We start from the raw sequence: 26963 nt of genomic DNA, 5'->3' as shown, positions 1-26963 counted from the left end.
TAGAACCAGTATTTTTTCTCCAGTGATTTCTGCAGGCACCTCTGATTCTGCCAGCAATCCCTTTAGGTAACTAGTGGCATTACTATCTGCTTTTATAGATGAGGAAAATGAGACACAGAATAAGTTGATTTAATCATAAATATTGACTGAGCATCTACTACATGCCAAGCACAACGGTCAAGTTAATGTTCTATAACCTCTGGGTGGTACTTACAAGAAGAGGGACTAGTAAAATTCAACAAAAACAGTTCCTAACTACTGAATAACAAAGAGGCAAAACTACTGGCATGCAACAGAACCACCAACAAAAAACTCAGGCTTGATACACAGTCGCCTTAAATATACGCAGCCCCCATTCGCCCTTACACAACATGTTTTAAACAGTAAAATTATCTCACAGACTTGATCTTGTGTCAGGATAATGAAAATGTCAGATTTGGTTTAGACAAAAAAACATTACTTTTATTCATGGATATGATGTTCAAGGCATTTAAAAAATCCCCAAGCCTTCAGTGTGGAAGGCACAACCTTCATCATCAGCAAAGCCTTTTTGTTTTTGTGCTGCTGTTTCTGTTGGTAAAAGACAACACTCAGCAAAAAAGTGACAGTGCCAGGAGAAGGACTCAGAAAATAATTTGATAAATGTATTAAGTATCTAAGCTTTGATGGGGTAAGGATCCTTATCTATGGCTTATGTTTGAGCTCTGTAGTCAACTGCCCAGCTAGTTTAATTTGCTCAACAGATGAGGAAAGACTTGCATTTTGTGAATCCAGGAAGAAGATTGACATCTTTGTCATACCTCAGAGCAGATATTTTAAAGTCCAGTTTGAGCATAGAGATCTTATTCAGTTGCTTGGTATGGCTATGGGAAGTGAGATCTTACAAGATCTCAGTTTGTCATAAGACATAGTAGGAATGGGAAAGGAGTAACAGAATACTAGACTTCGGCCAAAACTCTTATAGCTAAAAGGTACTGGAAAAAAAGTCATACCCTACTTTCTATAACATAAAACTATTGACACACACAGACAAATAATAAAGGAACAAATACATAGTTTCAAGCAAAATTAAAGCTCAGCCCTCACTAGGTGTTGGGTTTTTCTTTTTCAACTCTCACCCAATGATCTTTGTAGCCTGACAGTTCCTGCTTTTGAGAAGCCAGGTTAAAGTCTGATAGGAAGACAGAATTCATGGGATGTAGCATCAGACATACTGTTAATCTCAAAATAGTGTGTTCTAGCCCTTAAGGCTGGAGGGGAGGGGAGTAGGCTATGTTTTTTAGCCTGGAAAGACTTGTTGGGAGAGGAGAATGTGGAGCAGAGTTAACAAGGAAAAAGTATGGGGATAAATGCTTTGATTTTGAGAGGTGGGATATAGATTAATTAATAAAATTAACTAATAGTGCCTAGATTTATATGAAGTTTATTTTTAAATACCTCTTACGTATCTACTGAGCAACCAAGAAAACTAAACTCATATGGTCCAGTTGTCTGGGAGACAGCAGAAATACATATATGTAAAACTAGGAGGAAAATTCTGGCAGAATTAAGATAGTGACTGATATGTTACCAGACAGTAAAGCATTAACCTAGAATGTGGGTCAGATCACTGCAGTTCTAGATGTATGTTAAGGTTTGACTCCCTGGGGAAAGCAGGCACAAGTCTGAAGCCTGGGAGGTGAAAGTCTAGGTTTACGCCTCAGCTTTCCTACTAGCTCTGACCTTGGACAAGTGACACACTGAGTTTATTCACAAAAAGGGATAATAACCAACTGACTCCTCAGGATTACTGAGAATCAAAAGGAGCTAAATGCTGAATTCAAAAAGTATGGTAGAAATGTTGTGAGGCAACATAGAAGAGGATAAATTATTAGAATTAGAAGAGGATAAAATATTTTCATAGACATTTCATTTGCACCTTGCAAAAAAAAAAAAAAACAAACCCAACAAAACCTAGAAAATGCATATTAGCATTTCCATTTTATACAGAACACTGAGAGCCAGATACCATTCTAAAGTTATGTTGCTAATAAGCACCAGAACCTAGACTCAACACTTCTTGGGAGTTCAAATCTCATGCTCTTACTGCACTATGTAGGAGCAAGGGAGCTGAAAACATTTGAGGAAGTCATTCAAAGGTCCGGCTCTGGAGAGTGATTTAGCAATTAATATCAGAGAAGGTGATATCTGAATAGAGCTGAGTGGGAGCCCAGAGACAGGAAAAGGCTTCACGTTCATCGCTGGTCTCGGGCATTCCTGGCCCCAGAGAGAAGAGAAAGTGTAGTTTCGCCTCCGTTCCTGGACGGCCAACTCAGCTTCTCCCCTTGACTGTAAAGGGTAAGGAGGTCAAAATCTGATGCTGAATGGTGAATCCCAAGGTTTTAAGGGGGGAAGAAAGCCCCGAGAGGGTGACGCATTGTTCCTTTTTGTGTCTCGCTGTTCACCTAGCGCCGAGGGGTTAACAGGCAACAGCGCAGGGAGTAAGGAACCGAGAACGCCCACAAGCCGCACCACCGACATTTCCTCTGTTCCCTCAAAAGATTCAAAAGACTACCAGGACCATAGTGCAACCGCGTGTGTGCCCCGTCAATACGTCGCATCTCGCTGCTCGGATGCCGTGAGATCCAATTCCCAGGGAGCAGCGGGCGCGGCGCCACCAACCTCGAAAGACTACAAAGCCCATCAAGCAACTCGCGGACCTCCGCCTCCGACGACTGGCCGAAAACCGACCGGCACCCAGGATCCTCCGCGGGGCAAGATGGCCACGCCGGGAGCGGAAGCGGAGCCGACAGGGTGCTAGGCCCTACGCCTCCTCGGTCTTTCCTGAGGAACTTACGGGTCCGAGGAGGGAAACTCACGGACCTGTCAGGCAAATGCGTATTGCCTTTTCTCGCCGTGGCCATGGGGCCGTCCTGATAGAGCCTTGGAACTGACAGGCAACCATAGCATTTCGCAGTCCCGACTTGGAACCTCCCCAGGACTGCAGAGTAAGCGCCGCCTCTGCGTTCCGACAGAGGCACGAGGCCAGTCAAGCAGGTCCCTCTGTCCCGACAGGTGCGACACTGAGCACTCCATGCCTGCGGGCGCGGGGAGGCATGGCCCCCCCCAGGGCCGCCACCTCTGCTGGTTGCTCTGCGCTTTCACTTTAAAGCTCTGGTAAGGAGGGGCTGAGGACTGGGAAAAGGAGGGGACTGGAGGATCGGATCGTTCCCGCCCCCCAGGTTGAGGGAGACCGTGTCCCGGGGCCGCGGAGGTGGGCGGTTCACTGTATTCTGGCTTCTGACTTTTGCCCCTTTCCCTCCCTCACCCGCTGCAGCCAAGCAGAGGCTCCCGTGCGGGAGGAGAAGCTGTCAGGTGGGTGATGGGTCTGGGAACCCGATGCCCCTATTTTTTATTTATTTATTTTTTTTGTTACTACCTTCTCCCATGTGTCAACAGCACAGGTGGAAAAGGGCGGCATCACTTGGAATGAGGGCGTTCAGCTGGGCTGGGAAGTTGATGGGCAGAACTTTGCGGAGAAGTGTTTTCTGAATGAAACCTGCGGCTTGCATTTCTCTCCCTTTTTAGTGAGCACCTCAAATTTGCCGTGCTGGCTGGTGGAAGAATTTGTGGTGGCAGAAGAGTGTGCTCCGTGTTCTAACTTCCAGGCTGTGAGTATCTGTCTTCTCTCCCCTTTTCCTCCCTAAGTCTTAACTAAGAGTGCTTTTACATTGTCTTTTTGTCCTTTTCCTTGTGTTTTTGTCTTTGGCCTTTCCTACTAAGGCCAAACCTGAATTTGTCTTTTCCCCTGAACACGTGCCGTTTCCTTTCCAAGTTAATGGCAACATTCAGCTAATAACCGTGTTCGGTTCATTTTTAATCCAGTAAACTCCGGAACCTGCCCTCACCTCCCCTAGACTATTGTTCCTGAAGTGTTCTCATTAACACATATTCCGCATCATGCAACCACTGCCTCATCCTTGCCATCAGAACTCTTCAGTAGTTCTCCGTTGCCTACCAGCTCTGAGCCATAGCACTTGAGCACCTGCTCATTCTGAATGGCAGCGTTTCTGCTTCTATTGCCCCTTCCTAACATGTGCTTTGGTCCTTTTCTCCTGTCAGAAAACCACCCCTGAGTGTGGTTCCACAGGGTATGTGGAGAAAATCACATGCAGCTCATCTAAGAGGAACGAGTTCAAAAGGTAAGTGCTGTCTTGAAACCTCCTAGATCGTCTCCTTTGCTCCTATGACTTTATGTAGATAGTCCCACCTCTTCCTCTTTGTCTAGGGGCAACAGGGCATATTGGAAAAGGAAGGGGATTTGGAGCCAAATGACTTCAACCCAAGTCCCACCTTTATTCTTCAGCACTATATTCTTGGCCATATTTGTTCATCAGCAAAATTGGTTAATACCAGCTCTGTTTATCTCACCAAAAAATAAATTACATATTTGAGGGGGATTAAGATACTGTAAACACCTTAGAAGACTGACTGGTTTCCTCTTTTCCCTTCAGATATGTCTTGGTTAGGATGAAGCAGGAGGGAGATTAAAGGTAGAGGCTGTCTGGCCTTCCCTGGAAATAACTGTTTCTTCTTGCCCTCAGCTGCCGTTCAGCTCTGATGGAACAACACTTATTCTGGAAATTTGAAGGGGCTGTTGTGAGTGTGGCCTTGGTCTTTGCTTGCCTTGTCATCGTTCGTCACCGACAGCTGGACAGAAAGGCTCTGGAAAAGGTCCGGAAGCAAATTGAGTCCATATAGCTACCTTCTCCCCTTTTATGGGGTCTTAGAGACCCTATTGCAGACAGAGAAAGTGGAACGGACTGACTCATGCCCCTGGTTCTCTGGAACCTTATGGTGGCACCCCCTTTCTCCCATCTTCCTCATCTAAATCACTAATGAGTGGAATAAAAAGTAGAATCATTTCCTTCCCTACTGTAATTGGATTTGGAGCAGGAAGTCATGGGGGTAGAGAGGAAAAGGGGTGGCAACTTCAGGCTCCAGTTTACCAAGTATCTATCTTCCCTGTCTTCTACTACTTACTTAAAACTTCCAGGATACAATTTCAGCAAAAAAACAAAAAGTTTATTTCTCAGCCAAAAGGTCTGTTTCCCCTTAACCCTATCTCCAAAGAAGAAATAAAACCACAGATACATAACAAAAGTATTTGAGGTACCCCCTCACATAGGCAGACTGAGCTCAGACATCTAGAGTATCCTGAGCCCTGAGGCCAGAGAACCCTGAATGGGAATTCCAGGTGGGAAGCAGGACCACAGCGGAGCCCTGAATTCCTTATTGTGAATGGGAAGTGGGCCAGGAAGTGTTACAGCTCACATCTCATCTGCGTGCAGCACAGTTCTGATGTGTCTGTTGGGCCCTGCCCTCCTTTCCTTCTCAAGCAGTGTCTGTGTTGAGCCATTTGCACCCTTGGCCCCAGGTGGCCCCTCCAATCTAGACTCTACCACAGGGTTCTCCAGATTTTCTGTCATGTCCTTGTGAGTCAGGATGTTTCTGGAAATCACTGTGGGGTGAAGGAAAAGGGCAGTAGTATAGTGGTCCCTTGGTTGGGGGATCCTAGACAGAACAGGATCTCCCTCCCACCTCTTGACTACCCTGGAAAACAGAATCCCTTCCTGCCTTTGCCTCTCACCTCCATGAGGCTGGTAATCCTCAGGCCCAGCTTCTGGTAGGCCCTGAAAGGGGCTGAAACTGGGCAGGATGATGAGAGCCAAGGAGAAAAGAAGGATCTGGGAAGAAGCAAGAGGACACTTGGGCTGTGGGAACAATTAAGGAAGGGAACAGGGGGCAGTTGGGGTCTTTAGTGATGGGAAGATAGGTATGGCTAGGAAGTGGGGGTGTCAGGATGGAAATGTGGCAGAAGATGGAGGAGGTGAGGGAGAGATGGGAAATAAACTAATGGTACCAGAACACAAGTGCTAGTCTGGGCAGCTTTGTTGGAAGTTTGAACAATAAGCATCTGCAGCTGGCGGAGCTGAGTCACCAGGGAGCTGGGAAACGGAATGAAGAGTTAGATCTCCTGGAACCAGGGCCCAAGAATGGTGACCCTGTATGCTGCACCCTTCCCCCAACACGCATACTGTGTTTTCACTCACATGTTGTGTCTCTCCAGCTCGTGGACTTTCTTCTGTAGTTCCTGGTTCTGTGCAGAACAGGCAGCCACCCTAGGGAGTGTGGAAAGGTAGGATAAGGTTCTGTAATCACGTGAGCCCCTGACCGTACCTCCCTTGGTAAAGGAAGGGGGCCCAGATGTGTAAGCCAGCAATGTGAGGCAAGCGTACCTGCTCTCCAGTCCATCGATGTACTCTTTCTTCCGTCGCCGACTGTCCTGAGCTGACTGCTTGTTACGAATTTTCCTCCTGACCTTCTTGAGGACCCTCTCCTCTGCCTGGGGACCCAGGGTGTATCAGTCCTGAGCCCTTAACCTCCCCCGATTCCCCACCTCTCCCCTGGTATCCTGACTCCTCAGAGGTCATGGAGGGGCTGCTGGGTTGGGATACTCTTTGGGGAAGCACGTTACCTTAGTGAGGGGCAGGTGAGAGGGTAGGGAAACCCCTTCCTGTCCCAGCAGACGCTTCTCCTCATCTGTCAGGAACAAGGTTGGACAGGGCAGCTGGTAGGGGACAAGAGAAGATGAGAATGGAGAGAGGGTCATGCCATTGTCAGTACCCAGGCTGTTCCCCTTGCATGCCTCCTGGAGAGTGTTTCTTACACTGAGGAATAACAAACCATGAAATGAGATGAGGGGCAGGGACCTTAATTCAGACAGACTCTGGATTGAGCCAAAGGGAGTTCTTGAGGCTGACAAGGGAGAGGGGAGGTGGTTTTGTCATATTCTTTGCCCACCAACTTAGGTCCTTGGCACTCTGAGCAAGCTAGGGAGGGACTGTTCTGGTCCACGTCTCCCCAGACCTTAGGGGTATTTGAAGAGGATGTGGAGTAACTCACTAAGGTAGGGTTTGCTTAATCTTAACAGCAGGCAAATGATTCACTTTCAGCCATTAAATTTGGCAGAGTGTTATCCAGTTACCTGTCAACCACAGGGAAATCCCTGGGGCAAGGGCCCATTCTCCCCTAGAGTCTGAGCCCCCCTTTTCAGACTGAAGTTCTGTCCCATCTCAAAGAATTCCCCAAAGGCAACCAGACTGAACAACTTCTCATAACAAAAGTATGTGGGGAGAATAGATGGTATCTGGTAAGCTGAGCCTATCAACTGAATAACTTGCTTTTCTAACTCGTATTCCTTTTTGAAAGACTTATGGTTCACTTTGTGACTTAAGAGGAATTTGCTTTTGTTTTTGCCTCCTGATGGTCTTTTGGCTTTTAGCTAAACCACTTCTATCTTTGCTGTTTTCTGATGTTCCCTTCTTGCTCTTGTGACTATTTGGCAAAATATTACCAGACTCCCCAGTGTTTTTGATACATAGTCAAGTTTAGATGCCTCAGACTTTTTAAGGTTCCTCAGCCTAGATTCTAAGATGCTTGGCTTGGCGTCCAGTTGTAGCTTCCACAGATTTGCAGGGAGGCTAGAACCCATTCCCTGCCTTTTGCACACAAGGCGTTCTTTCCAGGATAAAGGGAGGCACAATGACCTGAGCAAGGCCCCCTCCTCATCCCCACTGCAGGAACCAGCCCAGCCAGTCTTGGGAAGCTGTGTGATGTGTGACCCCCCTACACTGTAACCCTGGGCAGTGGGTGCCTGCTGAACATTGTTCCAGTAATAAACCTAGTTGCAGTTGCTTCTACACCCTGTGTCCAGTAACCAGTTGGAATCCAGGTGGCCTGTCCCATTTCCACGTCCTGACCCAAAGCTGAGACAATTGCCCTGGCTGAGCAGACAGTGCACACAGATTGGGGCTTTCTCCTGAGCCTTGTCCCTGGATTCCCTCACCTCACCCTCTCCTTAACTGAGGCATTACCACCTTACCCCTGAGGGCTTCTGTCCCTCTTGTCCTTTCTTGTTCTTAAAGTTGCCCATATCTCCATGGCATTCAGGCCTGATGCCACAAAAACTGGAGCAAAGACAGTGTTCAGCATTAGTTCCCCCCCCATCCCCTTCTCCCCAGTTCTGTACATCAGGGAGTACTGAATCCAGCTGACCCCCGAGACTCACCAGGGCTGCAGGAGGCACTGGGTTTACAGTGCCCGCTCTGGGCAGGATGTGCGCATGAGTGTCAGCAGGTAGCTCACTGACCACGCAGGCATCAGGCACCATAAATGGTGGGCTCCATTGATCTGAAGGAGACATAGGTGATTGGGAGAAAGGAGATGCAGGGTATACCCTGATGGCTGCAGGGCCTGAGTAGTGGCACAGGGTGGGGAAACCCCCTTAACCCTAGGTTTAGGGCTGGACCTGAAAGGCCATTGTCCCCTTCCCATAAACACTGACCTAGTTGGATGGAAATGAACCCTACAGCTGTCCCAGCTTCCTCCTGCATCCTCTCCAGGGCTCCTGTCTCATAGACAACCTCATAGAGGGCAGGGGAACTGGGTGGCTTCAGGGCAGGGGGACTGTCTGGATGGCCAGGATCCTCAGAGATTCCACTGTCACTGCCAGGAGATGCTTCTGAGCAGTACACTTCATTGGGATCAATGAAAAGCTTCAGGAAATCTTCAGACTCACTCTCTTGAAGACCCTACAGAAGAAGAGGGTGTATATGTGTACAGGGAAGAATTCTGGAAGTCCTATCCGATGTCAAAACTAGATCCTTCATGCTTCAGTTTCAGTTCCTTCTGTCCTTGGACATGAGAATGGTGGAGAGTTACAGCTCATGTCTATTTTAGGGGCTCTGTCTTCAGACCTCTCTGAGTGGAGGCTAAAGCGTCTTGGACTTCTTATTACAGAGTTGTGTCTCAACCCACACCCACCTCCATTCATCACACTCACACAGCCATGGCCCCCACTGGACTCCCAGCCTTGCAGCCCCTGTTCTTGCAGCCTAGTTACTGGGCCCTCTGGAGGTAGAGAGAGTCCCAGCTCCAGGAAGGATCCTGTTGAGAAGACATCTTCTGGGGGCTCCAGCCACACATCCAGCAGGTCAGGGGTTCTGAAATCCATGCTTCTGCAGGGAGGGTGGGGGGTGGAAGTTGCAGAAATGGGGTGATAGCTCTCCCCCTCCCTCCCCCACAGTTTCTGGGTTCATCTCCCTCTTCCATTGTCCCCCTTCCTCACCTGTGCAGCCCCCTTACCTGTCACCCGGAGCTCTCTCCTCCAGCCTTATCTCTGGCTCAGACCAACAGGCTCCCCACTGGGTATTACCTGTTCCGAAGAGCTCAGCCGTGCCAAGCCAGCGTAGCCCGTTGATGGCCCCAAACACTACACCTTTTCTTTTCTCCAGGATCTCGCATCCTGGACCTGCCTAGCCAAGCCCCGCCCCCAATCTTAACAGTTCGAATGTGGGTTGCACCTAGCCAGGAGCCACGATAGGGGCGCAGTATCTGGGAGCAGTGTTAAGACGCTGAGCGTCCACAAACGGAACTTAAGGGAAACAGCAGCCTTGCCATTTCTGCCTGAGTTTCTCCTAGTGATAGTAGATCTTCCTGAGGATTTAGTGGCTCCTCAGGGAAGGATAGAGATGACTGGAGCACTGGACGCTTGAGTGTTCTCTGGCCATCAATTTCATAGGCCAAGGCGGGGTTGAAAACAAAGGAGGGAAGAGTCCACAAGGATTGCTCAAGCCTTACAGAGACATCCCCTCCCCCACCCTGTGGCGTCTTCCCACGGTTGAGTCTGATTGGAAGCTAAAGACATAGGGGTTTTGAGGGGCAGGCCATTGAGCCAATGGGATACCGTCTCCAGGCAGGCTCCGCCGTAACTGGTCGAAATGGGCTGTCAGAGACGGCCTGAGGCCAATGCGGCCAGGGCTCTTATTTGTCCCCCGGGGATTGGGTTCAGCGGGACCAAAGGGAGGGTAAGAGACAGAAGACAAATTGTAGGGAAGCGGGGAAAAGTTCCGGGATTGTGGGTAGTTTGGTTTAGTTTCGCTTGCTACGTGACTCTGAAACCCTAGGCCGGGAATAAATAACTTGTTGACCCAAGTTAAGTGACACAGCTTTGACTCAGCGGGCGGAAAGTCGTGCAGTCGTGTGTTATCCAAATCTGTTATCCAAGCATTATAGTACTGATAAAGAACAGCAGTTACACATACACACTCACAGGACTCTGTTAACTAACGGAGAGACAAGGTCTAGAAAACTGCAAAAGGTTAAAAAAAATCATTTGGATTTGGTTTGGGAATCTGTCTTATTTTTTGCGAATAATTACCAACAATATGCAATATATATCCTGCATGTGTATAGATTACAAAATGTTTTCATAAACATTGTTCCTCATTTAATCCACAACAGCTCTGAGGCAGACAGGGAAGGTGATGTTTTTCCGATTTTACCTATGAGGAGTCGGAGATACACAACTGGAATGTAGTGATACGGAAACTCAGAACATTTTGCCTTGGTCTAGAGACTGATGACCCAGGAATTCACTTGAAATAAAATAACGGAGCTATACTGATAGAGGTATGATTTTCATCTGCCTGCCTCCCCAACAGTACTTCAGATAAAGGATAGCTGAGTGAATAATAAAGCACAAAAATTTGGGATGTGGATTCACAATTCTTCCCTCGAAAATTTGAATGGGCTAGAGGTAAAGACAAGCACAGGGTCTAATATTTATTGAATAATTGATATATGTCAGGCATTTTCCTGTTACTCTTATAATTCTCATAGCAACTCACAGCTGGCAGAAGAGTAAGTAATTTTCTCAAGATTACTCTAAGTAGCTGAACCAAGATTTGAATGTCTGAGCCCATATTCTTTGCACTATACGAAGGAAGCTATCTTGCTGGGACTTTCTCAAATTTTCCCACTGTCTTTTCTGCTCATCTCTCTGCATCCTGCTCAAGTATGAAGAGACATAGCTGGTTCATGCAGAGCTCCAAGGAAAGCAGAGCTGTCCTTGTTGAGCTCATTCCTAGAGCAAGAAAGGTTTCAAAGAGTTTCCTGCAGGCTGCATGTGTAGAGACAATTAAGTGGAAAATATACAGTTGCCCCTGGTTATCTGCAGGGGATAGGTTCCAGGAATCCACCCACCTCCCCGTGAATACCAAATTCCTCAAATGCTCAAATACCTTAGGTCAAATGGCAGAGCATAGTCAGCCCTCTGTATTCACAGTTTCTGCATCTACAGATAGGGAGGACTGACTGTATTCAGCTTCTATTAATGTTAGAAGTGGGCTAGTCTAACGTCCTTCTTCCACTTGATTTATCAAGCTCCTGAGAGAGAAAATGACTTGCTTTAGATTACACATCAAATTAAGGTAGCGCTGGGACTAGAACCCAGGTCTCCTGACTCCCAGTCCATGATTCCTTGTTAATGCTACTAATCATCAATAATCTTTTTAAAAATAATTTTGAAAGCATAATTTGCCACAGACAGACCAGAGCATGCATAATATTCCCTTGAATAATCTGGAGTTGCCTCTAATAGTAATTTTTCTCTTTTAATTAAGAGCTTGGAACAACAATTATTCTTTTATTAAATGATAGAACACAAATATCCCATTTCAGTTATACCCTGATCTTAGAAAAAGAATGATTCTTTTCTCCTAGGCCCCCTCCATCAGGATGTCCTCCTGCCCCTCTTCTTAAGGAAGTTGCCTCCCCTTCCAGAGCCTTATCAAAGGCATCACCTTGTCCCTTCTTCAGGTGAGGCCTTTTCACCTTTGCAAAAAAGAACAGACTAAGCCCCCTTTATTTTCTTCCTTTGTGCCCTACCCTCCCATGAGACTAGAAGAGGATTCTGATAGCACAGGGATGTGGGCCAAGAGAATTCAGGCTAAGGAAACACTGAAGGTCCAGAGTCGAAAATACCTTGGTTCATTCAAGGAACAGAAAACAAAAAGGAGGCCAAGAGGGCTGGAGGGAGAGAAGTTGGAGAATTCCAGATGGCTTTGGAGCGAACTCTGGACAGATGCCTTGAGGTATGGTAAGGATGATAAATTGGAGTGTACTGAAACTATTCTCTGAGTGGTGTTCCAGCAACCCCTGAGAAGGGTCCCACCGCTTTACCAACTTGCAGGCAGAAGGCTGCACAAAAGTCAACTCGGGCCATTGGTAGTTCAATGTTTGATATTCAGGAAATACCCTCACTTTGCTACCCCCCTTTTCCAAGTCTGCCTTGTCTTTTTTTTTTTCCCTTGTGGGTGCTAGCGAGGAAAGTTAAGCAAGGAAGTCAGTCCTAAGGTGGGAATGCTTTCCCTTTGGCGCCAAGGTGCACAGAAGGGGTCTTAGAACTTTGGCCCAAGACCCGGCAGATACCCTTAAAAATGTGGTAGGCGGAAGACTTGGGAAAGGGGGTTGGATATAGAGCACCAGCCTTGCCCACGGGATTTCTAGCTTCCCCTTTTATAATCTCCAAAAGATCGAACCTTTGTGACCCGCCAGTTCCGCCCTCCAGACATCCACCGCAGAGCCCCAGGCCCTTAGCCCCCAGGTCCTCTCGGAATTCCCTTTCCTTGCTCTCCCCAACTCTCGGCTAGTCTCCGCCTCCGTCCGGCTCCGGCTGCTGGTCTCTGATTGCTTCTAGATCACGTCACTCCCAGTCGGGCCCCGCCCTCCAAGCGCTGTCATTGGCCGCCGGGGGCGGGTACGCGGCGGCTGAGGCGGGAGGGGGAAACGATGGGGAGGGGGCGGGAATTCCCGACTCCCCACCGGAACCGAGCGGATGCGGTGTAGTGAGACCCTCGAGAGGTGAGTGTGGGCTCCCGGAAATCAAGATCGGGGTAGGCTGCCCAGGCCTCCCGGGGCCTACGAACCAGTCCCGGCTATCACATTCTTCTGCTTCCCGGGACGCTGGCGATCTCAGACCCCGCCTCCTGGAGCCCGGACTTCCAGACACCGCCCTCAGTTGTCGGGTCAGCCCGCCCCGGGACCCCAGACCCCTAGGGCCACTCTTCGTTGGTCATCTGCCTAGACGACCCAGACTGTGAAGTGGTCACTCTGCTTTCAGGGGGATGGCGCTGGGGAAATAGGAGCCGGAGAGTGATCCAGCACCCCAACTCGTCTGGCTCAGGTAGTCCATGAAGCTACCCGCGACATCTCTCCCCAACCCCCCTCGCTTCATCCACTCCTTCCTGGAGAGGAGAGCCTGGCCTCTACTTTTCTTAGAGCACCCCAGCTCCCTAGTTCTGTTGGAGCTCTGGGTGAAAGGGTAAAACGAGATATCCACACAGTCCTCATGCCTCAGTTTCCCCCTTGCTGGGTCCCTGAATAAGTCACTTGACAGGGGGAAAGTCTGAGAGGAAAGGGGAGTATTTCCAGTACAGGACTGGATGAGTCATACTGGGTTAAGGAAGATCGTGAAGCTGCTGGGGTGAGGGACCTGCATTCTGCTGACCAGCCTTCCCCTTCCCTTGGCCCCGTCTTTCCTAAGTGACCACTCCCCCACTCACTCTGTCCTCCTAGGTCTGAGAGTCATTGGAGCTACCATAGCCACCATGGGGCCCTGGGGAGAGCCAGAGCTCCTGGTGTGGCGCCCCGAGGCAGTGGCCTCGGAGCCCCCGGTGCCCGTGGGACTGGAGGTGAAGTTGGGGGCCCTGGTGCTTTTGCTGGTGCTCACTCTCATCTGCAGTCTGGTGCCCATCTGTGTGCTGCGCCGGCCCGGAGCTAACGCTGAAGCCTCAGGTAAGCCTTGTCTTTTCCCTGCTGCCATGGATGCTTGGGATAGGGGAGGCTCTGGGACTAAGGAAGGCGACCTAAGAGGGGAGTGACCATTGCTTGGGTTGGAATAGTGGGGTCTAAAGGGGGTTCCTTTGTTCATTCCCTTTTATGGTCCACTCCTGCCCAGCCTCCCGCCAAAAAGCCCTGAGCCTAGTAAGCTGCTTTGCGGGTGGTGTCTTTCTGGCCACATGTCTCCTAGACCTGCTGCCTGACTACCTGGCTGCCATAGATGAGGCTCTGGCGGCCCTGCACGTGACGGTAAGTCCTGATCAACTGCATGTGACCCTGTGTATGTGGGTGTTCCATCACATACTTCTAGGAGAGGTGGTTTGTATGGATCACTTCATGTGTCACGCCATGAGTGTGTGGAAGCCTCTTGGCATGTGACCCTATGAGTTGTGGTTTTTAGTTACAGAGCCTAACTCTCTCTGTGGGTTCTCCTCCCCCCCAAACCCTGAGTCCTGTGTGCCCCTATGTACCCTTTGAGACAGTGTGAGGAACCTTATTACCAGGTGTGTGACCTACTCTGGCAGTTCCTTAGTTCCAGCCTCCAGGAAGTTAATAGCACTCCAAGAATCATCTTCACCCTCTCACTGCTTTCCTGAAGGGCTGGGGATAAAAGTCTCTACAGGCCTGGAAAGGCTAGGAGGCAATTCCCAGGGCCCTCGTATTGCTGACCAAAGAGGCTATAGCCCAAGGAAGTAGGATGTGGGGAAGATGAAGTCCAAGGCATAGGAAAGTTCCACAGGAAAAACTGAGACAGTTGGGGGAACTGAGGAAGTAACACTGACTATAACCCTCTGTGTGCCTGTGACTGAGTGACCTGTGTCTCTTTGTGACTGTGTGTAACCCTGATTGTCCCGTGACAGTATTTGGCTCCGTGTGTGAGCATTTGGAAAGATGGGCCAATGTGTGACCTTTTGTTTATATGCCTACATGTGGCACTTTGTGTCTGTCTACATTAGTGACTCTCAGCTGCGGGTAGTTTTGCCCACACCTTCCCTCAGGAAACATTTGGTAATGTCTGGAGACATTTTTGGTTGTCCGAACTCAGGGAGGGAGGGCTTGCTGCTGCATCTAATGGGGAGAGGCCAGGTATGCTGCTAAACATCCTGTAGTGCACAGGACAGCCCTCTGCAACAAAGAATTCTCCAATCCAAGATGTTAATAGTGCCAAAGCTGAGAAACCATAGTCCACATGTAACACTGTCAGTGACACCATAAAATCCATAAGGTTGTGTATCATTCTGTGTCTATGGCACCAAGTGTCTCTGTATTTCTGTGTAAACGAGAGTGGTTTTGTCTGTGTGGGACACCAAATCTGTGTAGCTGGGACTCCCCTAGACTCTGCATCTGACTCTTCTTCCCCACTCTTGACCTATCTCCTGAACTCCATGCTGCCCCCTCTGCCCACAGCTCCAGTTTCCCCTACAAGAGTTCATCCTGGCCATGGGCTTCTTCCTGGTCCTGGTGATGGAGCAGATCACACTGGCTTACAAAGAGCAGTCGGGACCACCACCTCGAGAGGAGATGAGGGCTTTGCTGGGAACAACGAACGGTGGGCCACAGCACTGCCATGATGGACCGGGGGTCCCACAGCCAGGTGGAACCCCTGCAGCGCCCTCAGCTTTGCGTGCCTGTGTACTGGTCTTCTCCCTGGCCCTGCATTCAGTATTCGAGGGCCTGGCGGTGGGGCTGCAGCGAGACCGGGCTCGGGCCATGGAGCTGTGCCTGGCTTTGCTGCTCCACAAGGGTATCTTGGCAGTTAGCTTGTCCCTGCGGCTGCTGCAGAGCCACCTGCGAGCACAGGTGGTGGCTGGCTGTGGGATCCTCTTCTCGTGCATGACACCTCTGGGCATTGGGCTGGGGGCAGCTCTGGCAGAGTCGGCTGGGCCACTGCACCAGCTGGCCCAGTCTGTGCTGGAGGGCATGGCGGCTGGCACCTTTCTGTATATCACCTTCCTGGAAATCCTGCCCCAGGAGCTGGCCACTTCCGAGCAGAGGATCCTCAAGGTCATTCTGCTCCTAACAGGCTTTGCCTTGCTCACTGGGCTACTCTTCATCCAAGTCTAGGGGGCTCCAAGATGGGCAGGGGAGGTTGGGTACCACATGCCCTTGACCTTCCTCCCCTCCCCCAATGTGTGGGGAATAGGAAGGAGTGAGGCAGGGAGATATTGAGGACCAAAGAGCTCTCTGGGAGGTAGGGATAGAGCCTTTGGGACTATTTGGCCAATGAGAGGGAAGTGGACAGACAAGAGCCTGGCTCTCAGGCCCAAGGGACAAAAGATGGTCAAGTCACTAGAGACATGATCAAGGGACATTAGTATTGGGGAGACACTGAGTGCTGGTATCGGGTCAGACTACATGTAGGGACAAGCTGACACTGGGGAGGCTGGAAGTGGGCACCCAGCTGCTGTGAGACAAAGGTATAGAGAGAACACAGGCCCAGAGGCAGCAGTCCTGTTGGTTCTAGCCCATTTCAGCCCTCTGTCACTTGGAGGGGACCTCTCCTGCTTTTCTTTGCTCCTACCCTCGTATCTATTTTCCTCTTCTCTTCTCCCAAGGGACTAGTGCCAAACAGCCTCTTCTGCCAGTTTTGGTACTTTCTCTGGCTTCTCCAGTCCTGCTCACTCCTCTGGTTTTAAAGTGCCAAATAAGTCCCCGCCCTCTTTCTCAAAGCACAGCGATGGCACTGAGCCCTGCCCAGCACCTCAGTGGTGGGTGACTACTTACTCTTTGTTTTCGTCCCAGATCCTGGGGTGGGGCAGAAATGTTTGCTGAGTTGGGGTCGGGGGAAGGTTGGTAGAGCTATGGTCCCCTACCGCTGCTGCACCCTAGGAATGCTGAACATGGTGCCCCATGCCCAGATGATAAACACTGAGCTGCCAAAACTTTTTTTATACCAGAGGATCCCAAGGGGGAAGGGAAAGGCTCACCCCCATAGTTATTTTTGGGGAGGGAGGGCTGTGTGTAGGGCCATATTATCTAGAATCTATTTTACTAATTGACCTGTTTTGGGACATGTTACCCAAATAAAATATGTTTGTATACATCTCTACAGTATCTTATTTGTCTTGGGAAAGGGGTGGGCACGTGGCGAGTCTGAGAGGGCCTGAGCCCCAGATGTTTAGAGATGTTCCAGTATCCCTGGTCTCACTGTTTTCATTCAGGCCCCTTTGGTCCCCTTCCCTGAAGATGACCAAATTTTTCCTCTTGTCTCCTCTTCCCTCCCTGTCTCCACCCCTTCCCTTTCCTCCCAGTTTCCTTTCCTCTCTAATCCCTCACCCGTTAGCGTTTGTAGGCTCGGAACCAGTTTAGAACTACTTTTCCCAGCTTGCTCCGCGCAGAGAGGAGCTGAGGAGGAGGAGCAAAGTTACCAGTTCCCGGAGTCAACAGGGCTGTTGGGAAATGGTGTCCGTTTCCTCTCCCTCACAGCGTGACTGGGGCTATGAAGGAGTCACGTAAACAAACTACAATTCCCGGCGGTCCCCGCGCGCAACAGGTCAGGGCTAGGCTGGGGCCGGGTTCGCGGTGCTCGCTGAGGCGGCGGCAGCGGCTACGGCTGGAAGAGCCGGGCTGGGGCCCGCGGCGGAGGCCGTGGCTTGTATTGGGGGGGTGGCGGGGAGGGACGGGGGAGGAATATGGCGACGTCGGGGGCGAACGGGCCCGGCTCGGCCACGGCTTCAGCTTCTAATCCGCGCAAGTTTAGTGAGAAGATCGCGCTGCAGAAGCAGCGTCAGGCCGAGGAGACGGCGGCCTTCGAGGAGGTGATGATGGACATCGGCTCCACCCGGGTAAGGGGCCGCGCCGGGGAGCGGGAGCGGGAGCCGAGCTCAGCAGTTACCGACCCAGGAGCCGAGAGGCGGGGCGGGGGCGGGAGCCGGGGCGAAAGAGGCGGAACGCGGCAGGGGCAGCGGGCGCAGCCGTCTGGGAGGCGCGGGTGGAGGGCCGAGGGGCAGGAAGACGGATTTTGCGGGAGGAGGTCGAAAATACCAGAGAGGTTGAGGGTTTGGGAACGACTTGGGACCGAGTAAGTGAGGCGAGAGTGAGCAGAGAGAGAAGGTAGTCCCCGAAGCCCGGCGGAGGTAGGAGGTGGGTGGTCCTCGTGCATCCCTGATTGAGTTCTCCCCGGGATTCTACCGAAGCATCTCCGATGTTGGGTTATGGGGTGGAGAGATGGCCTCTTTGCCCTCGTCTGGCTCCTCTGTGTTGATGATCTCCTCTAACCTGGTTCCTCTGTCCTGTTGTGCTACTCTCGGCACTTCACTATCTCCGGGAAAGGGCCCCTTGAGTGGTTTGAACGGCAGCGCTGGGTATGGGGCAGGAAGTCCCCTCCTGCGTCCCGTCCCTTTGCTTCCTTTTTCAAATACTTCTTGTGGTTTCCTGACGTGAATGAAGGTGAGGTCCATTGCTCACAGACTGGTGCTTGGTGTTTTGCCCTGGTCGCCTTGGAGAGGAGATAGGGCTTTGAATCGCAAAAGAGGGTAACCAGTTGGCTATAGGTTGTGTAGAACCTGATGGTTTACAGAACTTATTAGAGAGATAGCTGCTTTGTGGGTCCCTTATGGGGTGCCTTAGAGGGTCTTATAAGTGTAGGAAATATTCATTCCTGAGAAGTTTCAGGGAAAAAGTCCTGGCAAAGTTGCCTCTGAAGCCCCTCTAGCCTTGATTTCTTGCTTCCCAGGACTGGATGTCAGAGAGAGTGAGGAGTGGGAAGTCATCCAGCTGGTATGCAGTCCTAATTTAGGGACACATTATTCTCAAAACAGCAGGTGAAGATATTGCAGTGATCCCTCATGTCAGGGAGCTAGCTAGGAGGAATTTAAGGAGAGATGATGGAACATAAATACCACATTTCAAAGCGCTGCTGCGTTTCATTGAGCTTGTCTATGACTGGGACTCTGGTTGTATTTTTGTGTGTGTCTCCCTTAACTCTGTTAGTCTTTTTTGTGTTTTTTACCCCTTTGAGTCTCTAGAGACCATGTGTCCTAGTTTGTGGGAGTCAGAACAGAGAAAGTTAGGTGGGGAAGCAAATCCTGTGTGTGTGTACGCACGCACGCATAACTCCCTCTCACTGCCATGAGGATCATGATCTGACTGTTCACTGCTCCTCTTTTAGGAGCTTTTGATCATGGTTGGGGCAGAGGCAAGAAGGTAGGCAAACTACTGACCTCCAGCTGGCAGCTTGAGGCCATGCCTTCTGGACTGTGACTCCAGCGAGGCATAGTTGGACCTTGGGGCTTGTATGTTACAAAGAAAGGCTCAAAAGTTGAGCATTCTATCTTTGTGATGCCTTGGTCTTTCAAAAGATCCCCTCCACCCACCTTGCCCCTACTGGGTAACTTCTCTTCTGAACATAAAAATCTCATGGGCATACATGGTCAGGGCCTGGGGACCCAAGAGTCTAAGGCTAGAAATTGGAGACCTTGGGGCCCAGCCTATTATCTGGCCATCTGGGAGGGCTCATCTGAGGCAGGTGTAGCCTTTGGGGCCTGTACTGCTAAGAGGCTGGGGTTGTCATATGTAGTAGTAGCAGCCCTGAAGTGGCCCAAAGGTCAGCATAGTGCCCACCAGACTCACTGGGCTGACCTTTTGGAACAGAAAATCAGTTCTGATGTCAGTCCAGGCACAACAGTGTGCTCTTAGAACTCACCACTCACCAACTGCCCTGGGTCTGCTTATTTGGCTGTTGGCAGTGGCTGAGCCTCAGAAGTAGGTGCTCACCTCTCACAGAGGGACACGGGATCTGTAGGAAGACTGAAACTGTGCCAGGCTGAGGGTGGTGGTGTCTTACTCCACTGCTGCACATGTCTCCCCAAAGCGGGGATGAGGCCAAGTAGATAGCTCTGGGCCAGGCTGGAGTGGGCTACCGCGCCTTCTCTCACCCCCATCCAGGCTCCCCTGCCAATTCAGGGGCTTTAGGACCGGGTAGAAGAATGCTTCTTGGTTTGGGCACTGTTTTTTCAGCTAGGAGAGCCATCATTCCTTATTTGTAGAGTTTGTGAGGCGCAGGCTCTTTGTAACCTTCCTGAGGCTGGGCAAACGGCAGAGCTGGGAAGCCTGTGCCTGCCCTCCAGAGTGGGAGGGAAAGAGGCTGGCAGTAATGGCTCCATGGCATCCACCTGTGGCCCTCCGCTTGTCTTCCAATTAGTCCTGGACGCATCTGGAAGGGAAAGCAGAGGTGCCTAATAGGCACCCTTCCCCAGGAGTTAGCCCATGTGACTAGCCTGGGGGCACCTGGCCGCCCCTCAGGGACTCTGTTTAGACTGATGCCAACTGGAACAGGCCCTGAGCAGAGTGTCAGGCTCCGCCTGGCAGAGTGATGCCAAAAATTAGTGATAGCACCAATGAGGGTAGTGTGCAGAGGAGCCAGGGCAGTGTTTGCACCAGGTCTCAGTGGACCTGCCCCTGGTGCTGGTCTTTCTTCTGGTAGATCTCTTAAAAGCCACAGCAGTAGTAGCATGTCCTGGAGACAGGGATGGCCAGGGTGGCCACAGGAACAGTGCTCAAGACCCTCCCTAACACTCCCATCTGTCCTCCATGTCTCAGTTACAGGCCCAAAAACTGCGATTGGCATACACAAGGAGCTCCCACTATGGTGGCTCTCTGCCCAACGTGAACCAGATTGGCTGTGGCCTGGCTGAGTTCCAGGTGAGTGGACACCAGCCTGGGAGAACACGGGCTCTCAGGCAGCTTCCCCCTGTTGACTCACCTGTCTCTTTTGGCAGAGCCCCCTCCACTCACCTTTGGATTCATCTCGGAGCACTCGGCACCACGGGCTGGTGGAACGGGTGCAGCGAGATCCCCGAAGAATGGTGTCCCCACTTCGCCGCTACCCCCGCCACATATCCTTCACAGGGGTCTGGGGAGTCTGGGGGGCAGTGGGATGGTGTTCCTCAGGAACTTGTGGTAGGGAGGGACCTGAAGCACTGTCCAGACCCATCCTCCAGAAGTTCTTTACCCAGCCTCCCTGAAAAGTGACGTCTGGCCCAAGTGCTGGCGCCGGCTCCTGAGGCTGTGCCCTCCATCTCTGGCTGGCGCTGACTGTCCTGACTTCAGCTTGCTCTTTGCTGGTAGAGGCAGGGCTCCCTGATATGTCTCCTGCTAAAGGAGGTTTGCGTCCCTCTTCCTTACATTTCTGTTCTTAGCTTTCAATCTGAGACCTCCACAGACCTCTCTCCCCCAAGCCCTGCCCAGATATTCTCCTATATTTTGCTGACTCCACTAGGCCTGATTCCCTTTTTCTCTTCCATTCTTTGCCTGTTCTGTTGCTCCTTGTAGAGGAGGAGAAAGGTGTTTGTTTCTTCAAACAACTCATCTGCTGCCTCCACTGCTTTTATCTGGTCTCCCTCCCATCCATCCCCTCCTCACTCTCTTCCTTAACTGATGCTCTTCACATTGACAGCTCTCCATACAGTCCTGCCTACTTGTCTCCTCCCCCGGAGTCCAGCTGGCGGAGGTCAGTGTCCAGGGCAGACAGAATCTCCTGCCCACTCTCTGACTTGTCTCTGGCGGGAGCTTGGGTTGGGTCTGAGCCTGTGGGCTAGGCTTCCAGCAGTATCTCCTCGCCTAATGCCAGGGCTGGGAGGGGAGGGGGTAGGTGGAGTAGGTGGGTCAGAGTCCGGTCTTGGCCATGTTGACACGGGTGGCCAAGCCTCCCAGTCTGACCAGAGCAGGACCAATGGTAGCTGGGGTGTGTGTGTGAGGGGGAGGGGAGAATGGCAAGGTGGCAGGTGAAAATGGCTGCCTCCTGTTAAGAGCGGGTGTCAGACGTAGTATTCTGGCATGTAGGTTTCTGAACCCTGCCTCTGTCCATCTCATCCCTAATGCTCATTCCCAGCAGAGCTGCTGAGCTCCAAGATTCCTATTCAGCTTGTCCTGGCAGATAGAAGTTGAGAATTTCCTGGTCTCCTAGGTTGTTTGGGAAGAGGGTTCATGGATCACAGATCTCAGAAGAACCAGAAAGAGGCGTGATCCTGGGTGCCCAGCCCCCTCTACCTTGGCTGCCCCACATTTTCCAACCCCCATCCCTGCCTCTGGTCCATTGCTAGCCTTCCTCCTGATGACTTTGTTTTTCCATCCCAGGACAATGCCCTGGGGCAATTTCCCTGCAGAGAAGGGGCAGTTGTTTCGACTACCATCTGCACTTAACAGGTGATGGCCCTCGCCTTCTTTAGGCCACATCTCTTCTTCTCTGTAGTTTCTGGGGCCCTACTCCCTCAACCCACCCTGTCCCAGCCCAGCTAGTGTTTTCCCCAACTGAGCAGGGCATGAGGACCAGGAAGCCTGTCAGTGCTGTCAGCTCATCTCTGTTCCCCCAACAGGACAAGCTCTGACTCTGCCCTTCACACAAGCGTGATGAACCCCAGCCCTCAGGACACTTACCCAGGCCCTGCCCCTCCCAGCGTCCTGCCCAGCCGCCGTGGAGGTAAGTGGCCACGTCCCAGGGTCCCGGGTAGCCATGGAGCTTTTGTTGGAAGCAGGTAGGCAGGTGGGCATAGCAGCCAACTCCACTGCCTCCTTTGCAGGTTTTCTGGATGGTGAAATGGACTCCAAAGGTATGTGTTTGTCAGCACGTTCAGCAGGTGGGAGCTGCATGCCAGAGAACTTCTGGGCCGGTGCTGGGGGTTTAGTGCAGGGCCACGGAGTGGGACTCCCTCCTGCCTGCTTCTGCTCCCTGACCTGCCTTACTGGCTTCTCCAGCCCTCTCATCACCAATCTTTCTCTTTCAAGTCCCTGCTATTGAGGAGAACTTGCTAGATGATAAGCATTTGCTGAAGCCATGGGATGCTAAGAAGGTAGGCGTGGCCCGTGGTCCCTCCTTTTTCCCTGGGGCAAGTCTTCAGGGTCCGCCACTGAGTCCTGTCCTCATTTGCCACATTCTTCCCTCTCCTCAGCTGTCCTCTTCCTCCTCCCGACCCCGGTCCTGTGAAGTCCCTGGAATTAAGTAAGTACCTCTATGAAGTTGGCTGAGGGGTGGGGGAGGGAAGTAATAGGAAATGTGGGCGGCTGATCTCCGCTCTTCCCTGTCCACTGCCCCCTCCCACTTACAACTTGTCCTCTCCTTTCCCAGCATCTTTCCGTCTCCTGACCAGCCTGCCACTGTGCCTGTCCTCCCACCTGCCATGAACACGGGAGGCTCCCTACCTGACCTCACCAACCTGCACTTTCCCCCACCGCTGCCCATCCCTCTGGACCCAGAGGAGACAGCCTACCCCAACTTGAGTGGGGGCAACAGTACCTCCAATTTGACCCACACCATGACCCACCTGGGCATCAGTGGGGGCCTGGGCCTGGGCCCAGGCTATGATGCGCCAGGTGAGTGGCTGTCCTAGCGAGGTATCCATGGGGTGCTGTCTGGCTGGAGGGACAAAAGAGTGGGAGGCTTGAGCACCTGGGATCCTCCTGTGACTGCCCACACCAGCCCCTCACCTGTCCAACCCAGGATTCCCATCCTGCAGTTTTCTGCCAGGGAGAACTGGTAGGTGTGGCTTCTCCTAGAAAGAAGATGGAGAGCAACTCCCAAGCGGGCAATGCCAACCTCAGTGTCAGGGACAGAGTAGGGAGGACATTGTGTTGCCACTTCCATAGTCTGGTCACTGCTCCCCATTCTGGGCAGAAACGGGCCCAGTTCCCATCAGTAATGTTGGCATCTCTGGTTTTTTTGTCTGTGCCTACAGGACTTCATTCACCTCTCAGCCACCCATCCTTGCAGTCCTCCCTAAGCAATCCCAACCTCCAGGCTTCCCTGAGCAGTCCTCAGCCCCAGCTCCAGGGCTCCCACAGTCACCCCTCACTGCCTGCCTCCTCCTTGGCCCGCCATGCACTGCCCACCACCTCCCTGGGTCACCCTTCACTCAGTGCCCCGGCCCTCTCCTCCTCCTCCTCCTCTTCTGCTCCATCTCCTGTGCTGGGTGCCCCCCCTTTCCCAGCTTCTACCCCTGGGGCCTCCCCCCGCCACCGCCGTGTGCCCCTCAGCCCCCTGAGTTTGCCCGCGGGCCCAGCCGACGCCAGAAGGTCCCAACAGCAACTGCCCAAACAGTTTTCGCCAACAGTGTCACCCACCTTGTCTTCCATCACTCAGGTATGCGTGGCTGCCTTCCCTACATGTCTGTCTCCCTTCCCCTTCTCTTCTCCTGCCAACTTCTCTCCCTCCCACCCGGTTTTCCTCAAATCCCTCTTCTCTTTACTTCCTATGTTCCTGGTGTCCCATTCCCTTCCATTCCTCTGTCCTCTTCCTGCCCCACCTTTCATCTTGTTTCCTCTTGACTTTAGAGTACAAACCCTGGGGTTAAGCTTTCTGATGTTAAATCCTCGCCCCGCCTCTTACTAGCAGTCTCCTTGGCTAGTTATTTAACTTTTACGAGCCTCAGCGTCCTCATCTAGAAAACAAGGCTGGTATTGTCAGAACTGAAGGAAGTGAAGTTCTCAGCCCTGTACCTAGCCTGGTCGCACGCTCAGCAGATGGTAGCCTGTCCTTTCCCTTTTCTCCCTTTTTTGTTCCTGTCCTTCTTTTCTTGCCTGTTTTTCCCTCCTGCCTCCTTCCTGTCCCATCTCCTCTCCATCTCCCCTCCTTCTTTCCTAGATTTCAGAGAGTTAGAGACTGTCAGATTGTGGACATTTTACAGACAAGGAGGTTGGGGCACAAAGGGAAAGTGACTTTCCCAAGTTTATACAGCACGTTAAGAACAGTTGGAACCAGAATTAAAGCTTCTTAGTTTAGCATTTTTTCTTCAATATTCAAATCCTTAGCTCTTCCCTCCGTCCCCATCCTTCTCTGTTTTGCTCTTTCTGCTCCCCACTCCTTCTACCCTAATGCTCTCATTCCCTCTCCTCTGCCCTACTCGCCTCTCCTTCTCTGTTGTTCGCTCTTCCCTGGAATGTGTGTTCTGTGCTCCATCTTTACATAGGTCCCCTTTCCTGTAGGAAAGACTAAGGCCAGGCCAGCAAGGGCTTTGCTCTCTTGGAGCGAGGTTCACTCCCCTTCTCCTTCCCTCCTTTTCCCCTCCTTCCTCTCCAGCTCCCTCTGGCCTCTTCAAGACTTTAGAACAGTAGTTCTCAAGATCACTTTTGTGTGATCAGTCGCTTGTGAGTTGTCACAAGTGGTTGATTACTAGCAGTAGTTGAAGTACCAAGGTTTAGGAACAGTTTACTTCTGGAGTGGATTCCAAATTATTCTCGTGTTAGCCTCACTCAGTCTCTTTCATTCTGAGATGAATTTTTGAGTAATCGCACCCCAGGGATGCCCAATGGAATGCCCAATGGAATGCTGTCAGATTTGTGTTGAGCTTAAGAGGCTGGGAAGCCCTGATGAAGACTTCCTTTTAGGGAGCGCACTGAGGGCTAAGCCCCCCCTTTTCCTTGCTTCTCTTTAGGGCGTCCCCCTGGACACCAGTAAGCTGCCCACTGACCAGCGACTGCCTCCATACCCATACAGCCCCCCAAGTTTGGTTCTGCCCACCCAGCCACCCACCCCAAAGCCTCTACAGCAGCCAGGTCTGCCCTCCCAGGCCTGCTCAGTGCAGCCGTCAGGTGGGCAGCCCCCGGGCAGACAGCTGCATTACGGGACACTGTACCCACCCAGCTCCAGCGGGCATGGGCAGCAGTCTTACCACCGGCCAATGAGTGACTTCAGCCTGGGGAGTGTGAGTACCCAGGTCCCTACTCGGAAGCAGGGGAGGGGATGGGGGTGGGTCAGAAGAGCCTGAGTGGTATCTCAAGGATGCTCTGAATTGGGAGATCTAAGTGGGGGAGATCCTCCCCCCCACCCCCTAACAGAGCACTGCCAACTTGGGGTCCCCCTCTTCCTGCATTTGACCCCACTCCTGCTCCTCTCCCCAGCTATCTCTGCGCAGCTTGCTCTTTGGTGACTACTGCTTTGACCTGTTGTCTTCCTGGCACGCACATGCTCTGTCCCAGTAGGTACGGTGCCCACACCTACTTTGGGCCCCGTGCTCACTTGCGTCGCTCTGCTTGCTGCCGTCTCCCTCTGTCTCTGCTTTTGTTCCCGAGGTGGGGGTGGTGGGGGGAGGGGTGTGCAGATTACTGGGCATAGGGGATGCATTAGCCCAGGGCTCTGCCAAGGCAGGCAGGAACACCCTGTTCTGAAGCCTGCTTCCTCAAGGTCTGTCTGTGTGTCCATAGCTGGAGCAGTTCAGCGTGGAGAACCCATCCACCAGCCTGGCGCTGGATCCCCCCAGCTTTTCTGAAGGGCCTGGATTTTTAGGGGGTGAGGGGCCAGTGAGTGGCCCCCAGGACCCCCATGCCCTCAACCACCAGAACTTAACCCACTGTTCCCGCCATGGCTCAGGGCCTAACATCATCCTCACAGGTAAGAGGGGAGGATGGTGACAGGGGCAGGAGGGCAGTGGTGGAAGGAGGGTGTGATACATTGGTTGGCGCAGCAGGGGACTGAGGGGGTCTTGGAAGAGTTCAGTGGGTGTGGGGTCCTCACTCATCTCTTCTGCCCACACAGGAGACTCCTCCCCCGGTTTCTCTAAGGAGATTGCAGCGGCCCTGGCTGGAGTGCCTGGCTTTGAGGTGTCAGCGGCTGAGCTGGGGCTGGGGCTGGAGGAGGAGCTGCGCATGGAGCCACTGGGCCTGGAGGGGCTCAACATGCTCAGCGACCCCTGTGCCCTGCTGCCCGACCCTGCTGTGGAGGACTCGTTCCGCAGTGACCGGCTGCAGTGAGGGCTCCTCATCGCCATCCCTCTTCTGGGGCCTGTTCCCCGTCACTGTCCTGTTCCTCCCTTCCCCCTGGCCAGTAGAGACTCCACTCTCTGCCCCCAGATCCTCTTTCTAACATGAATGAGGGATCCCAAGAATGAGAAAAAGCAAGGGGTTTGTCCAGGTGGCCCCTGAGTTCTGCACAGGGGGCGGGCCTGGGGGAGCTCAAGGGAGGGCCTAAAGCACTTGTAACTTTGAACCGTCTGTCTGGAGGTCAGAGCCTGTTGGAAAGCAGGGGGCAGAGGGGAGCCCCAGAGGCAGGGCTTGTCCGGATGCCTGGGGTGGGCAGTGCCAGCCCCTCCTCACCACTCTTCCCCTTGCAGTGGAGGAGAGAGCCAGAGTGGATATTATTTTTTATTAAATATATTATATGTTAATAAAAAAATCATTATCAAACCCTTGGCGTGGTTGGGGGAGTTCTTGGGGCACAGGACCCTTTTATCTGTTAAGTTTTGGGCATCTTCTCAACATGTGGTTTGTGGAGGGGCCTCCAGCCTCAGAATTTGTACTCAGCATTGGACATG

The 26963-nt window shown here is 51.9% G+C and overlaps 4 protein-coding genes across 8 annotated transcripts; 3 read left to right on the top strand and 1 right to left on the bottom strand.

Annotated features, from left to right (window-relative positions):
- The first annotated feature begins 2491 nt into the window (after window positions 1-2491).
- On the top strand, window positions 2492-4904 carry JTB (jumping translocation breakpoint). Its single transcript, XM_010980397.3, has 5 exons — window positions 2492-3156; window positions 3317-3354; window positions 3568-3650; window positions 4102-4181; window positions 4584-4904. The coding sequence occupies exons 1-5, from the start codon at window positions 3074-3076 to the stop codon at window positions 4738-4740; spliced, it is 441 nt and encodes a 146-aa protein (XP_010978699.1). The 5' UTR covers window positions 2492-3073; the 3' UTR covers window positions 4741-4904.
- A 138-nt stretch (window positions 4905-5042) lies between these two features.
- On the bottom strand, window positions 5043-12541 carry CREB3L4 (cAMP responsive element binding protein 3 like 4). Of its 4 annotated transcripts, XM_010980384.3 has the most exons (10): window positions 9187-9691; window positions 8885-9059; window positions 8387-8633; window positions 8111-8232; window positions 6518-6610; window positions 6279-6385; window positions 6093-6161; window positions 5903-5987; window positions 5630-5726; window positions 5043-5500 (listed from the first exon to the last, which is right to left on the bottom strand). In XM_010980384.3, exons 2-10 carry the CDS (start codon window positions 9053-9055, stop codon window positions 5310-5312), a joined length of 1182 nt encoding a protein of 393 aa, XP_010978686.1. In that variant the 5' UTR covers window positions 9056-9059; window positions 9187-9691; the 3' UTR covers window positions 5043-5309. The 4 variants fall into 4 exon arrangements, with proteins under 4 accessions (XP_010978686.1, XP_064333849.1, XP_010978671.1 ...); XM_064477779.1 differs by lacking the exon at window positions 9187-9691 and adding an exon at window positions 12423-12541 and having other exon boundaries at window positions 5043-5726; XM_010980369.3 differs by having other exon boundaries at window positions 5043-5726.
- An 87-nt stretch (window positions 12542-12628) lies between these two features.
- Window positions 12629-16765, top strand: SLC39A1 (solute carrier family 39 member 1). Of its 2 annotated transcripts, XM_010980413.3 has the most exons (5): window positions 12638-12744; window positions 13004-13066; window positions 13459-13677; window positions 13841-13971; window positions 15130-16765. In XM_010980413.3, exons 3-5 carry the CDS (start codon window positions 13491-13493, stop codon window positions 15784-15786), a joined length of 975 nt encoding a protein of 324 aa, XP_010978715.1. In that variant the 5' UTR covers window positions 12638-12744; window positions 13004-13066; window positions 13459-13490; the 3' UTR covers window positions 15787-16765. The 2 variants fall into 2 exon arrangements, with proteins under 2 accessions (XP_010978711.1, XP_010978715.1); XM_010980409.3 differs by lacking the exon at window positions 13004-13066 and having other exon boundaries at window positions 12629-12744.
- Window positions 16766-17283: 518 nt separating this feature from the next.
- Window positions 17284-26835, top strand: CRTC2 (CREB regulated transcription coactivator 2). The gene is made up of 14 exons (XM_031436243.2): window positions 17284-17507; window positions 20263-20364; window positions 20442-20558; window positions 21111-21172; window positions 21799-21867; window positions 22038-22141; window positions 22242-22271; window positions 22447-22511; window positions 22611-22660; window positions 22787-23031; window positions 23394-23797; window positions 25089-25358; window positions 25858-26044; window positions 26189-26835. Exons 1-14 carry the CDS (start codon window positions 17355-17357, stop codon window positions 26401-26403), a joined length of 2073 nt encoding a protein of 690 aa, XP_031292103.1. The 5' UTR covers window positions 17284-17354; the 3' UTR covers window positions 26404-26835.
- Window positions 26836-26963: the final 128 nt, after the last annotated feature.

The sequence above is a fragment of the Camelus dromedarius genome, chromosome 23 (genome assembly GCF_036321535.1).
Source record: "Camelus dromedarius isolate mCamDro1 chromosome 23, mCamDro1.pat, whole genome shotgun sequence".
In the NCBI taxonomy this organism is placed as follows: domain Eukaryota; kingdom Metazoa; phylum Chordata; class Mammalia; order Artiodactyla; family Camelidae; genus Camelus; species Camelus dromedarius.
The sequence above is the reverse complement of the archived record's forward strand: the minus strand, read 5'-3'. Positions and strand labels throughout refer to the sequence as shown.

Excerpts from the sequence above, each read along its gene's own strand:
- SLC39A1 (XM_010980409.3), top strand. The coding sequence starts at position 13,491 with ATGGGGCCCTGGGGAGAGCCAGAGCTCCTGGTGTGGCGCCCCGAGGCA. Across the intron at positions 13,678-13,840 it reads AGCTAACGCTGAAGCCTCAG|CCTCCCGCCAAAAAGCCCTG; the intron begins GTAAGCCTTGTC and ends ACTCCTGCCCAG. Across the intron at positions 13,972-15,129 it reads TGGCGGCCCTGCACGTGACG|CTCCAGTTTCCCCTACAAGA; the intron begins GTAAGTCCTGAT and ends CTCTGCCCACAG.
- CREB3L4 (XM_064477779.1), bottom strand. The coding sequence starts at position 9,055 with ATGGATTTCAGAACCCCTGACCTGCTGGATGTGTGGCTGGAGCCCCCA. Across the intron at positions 6,611-8,110 it reads CAGTGCCTCCTGCAGCCCTG|CTGCCCTGTCCAACCTTGTT; the intron begins GTGAGTCTCGGG and ends GTCCCCTACCAG. Across the intron at positions 6,162-6,278 it reads ATCGATGGACTGGAGAGCAG|GGTGGCTGCCTGTTCTGCAC; the intron begins GTACGCTTGCCT and ends CACACTCCCTAG.
- CRTC2 (XM_031436243.2), top strand. The coding sequence starts at position 17,355 with ATGGCGACGTCGGGGGCGAACGGGCCCGGCTCGGCCACGGCTTCAGCT. Across the intron at positions 17,508-20,262 it reads TGGACATCGGCTCCACCCGG|TTACAGGCCCAAAAACTGCG; the intron begins GTAAGGGGCCGC and ends TCCATGTCTCAG. Across the intron at positions 23,032-23,393 it reads CCCAGGCTATGATGCGCCAG|GACTTCATTCACCTCTCAGC; the intron begins GTGAGTGGCTGT and ends CTGTGCCTACAG.
- JTB (XM_010980397.3), top strand. The coding sequence starts at position 3,074 with ATGCCTGCGGGCGCGGGGAGGCATGGCCCCCCCCAGGGCCGCCACCTC. Across the intron at positions 3,355-3,567 it reads GCGGGAGGAGAAGCTGTCAG|TGAGCACCTCAAATTTGCCG; the intron begins GTGGGTGATGGG and ends CTCCCTTTTTAG. Across the intron at positions 4,182-4,583 it reads AAGAGGAACGAGTTCAAAAG|CTGCCGTTCAGCTCTGATGG; the intron begins GTAAGTGCTGTC and ends TCTTGCCCTCAG.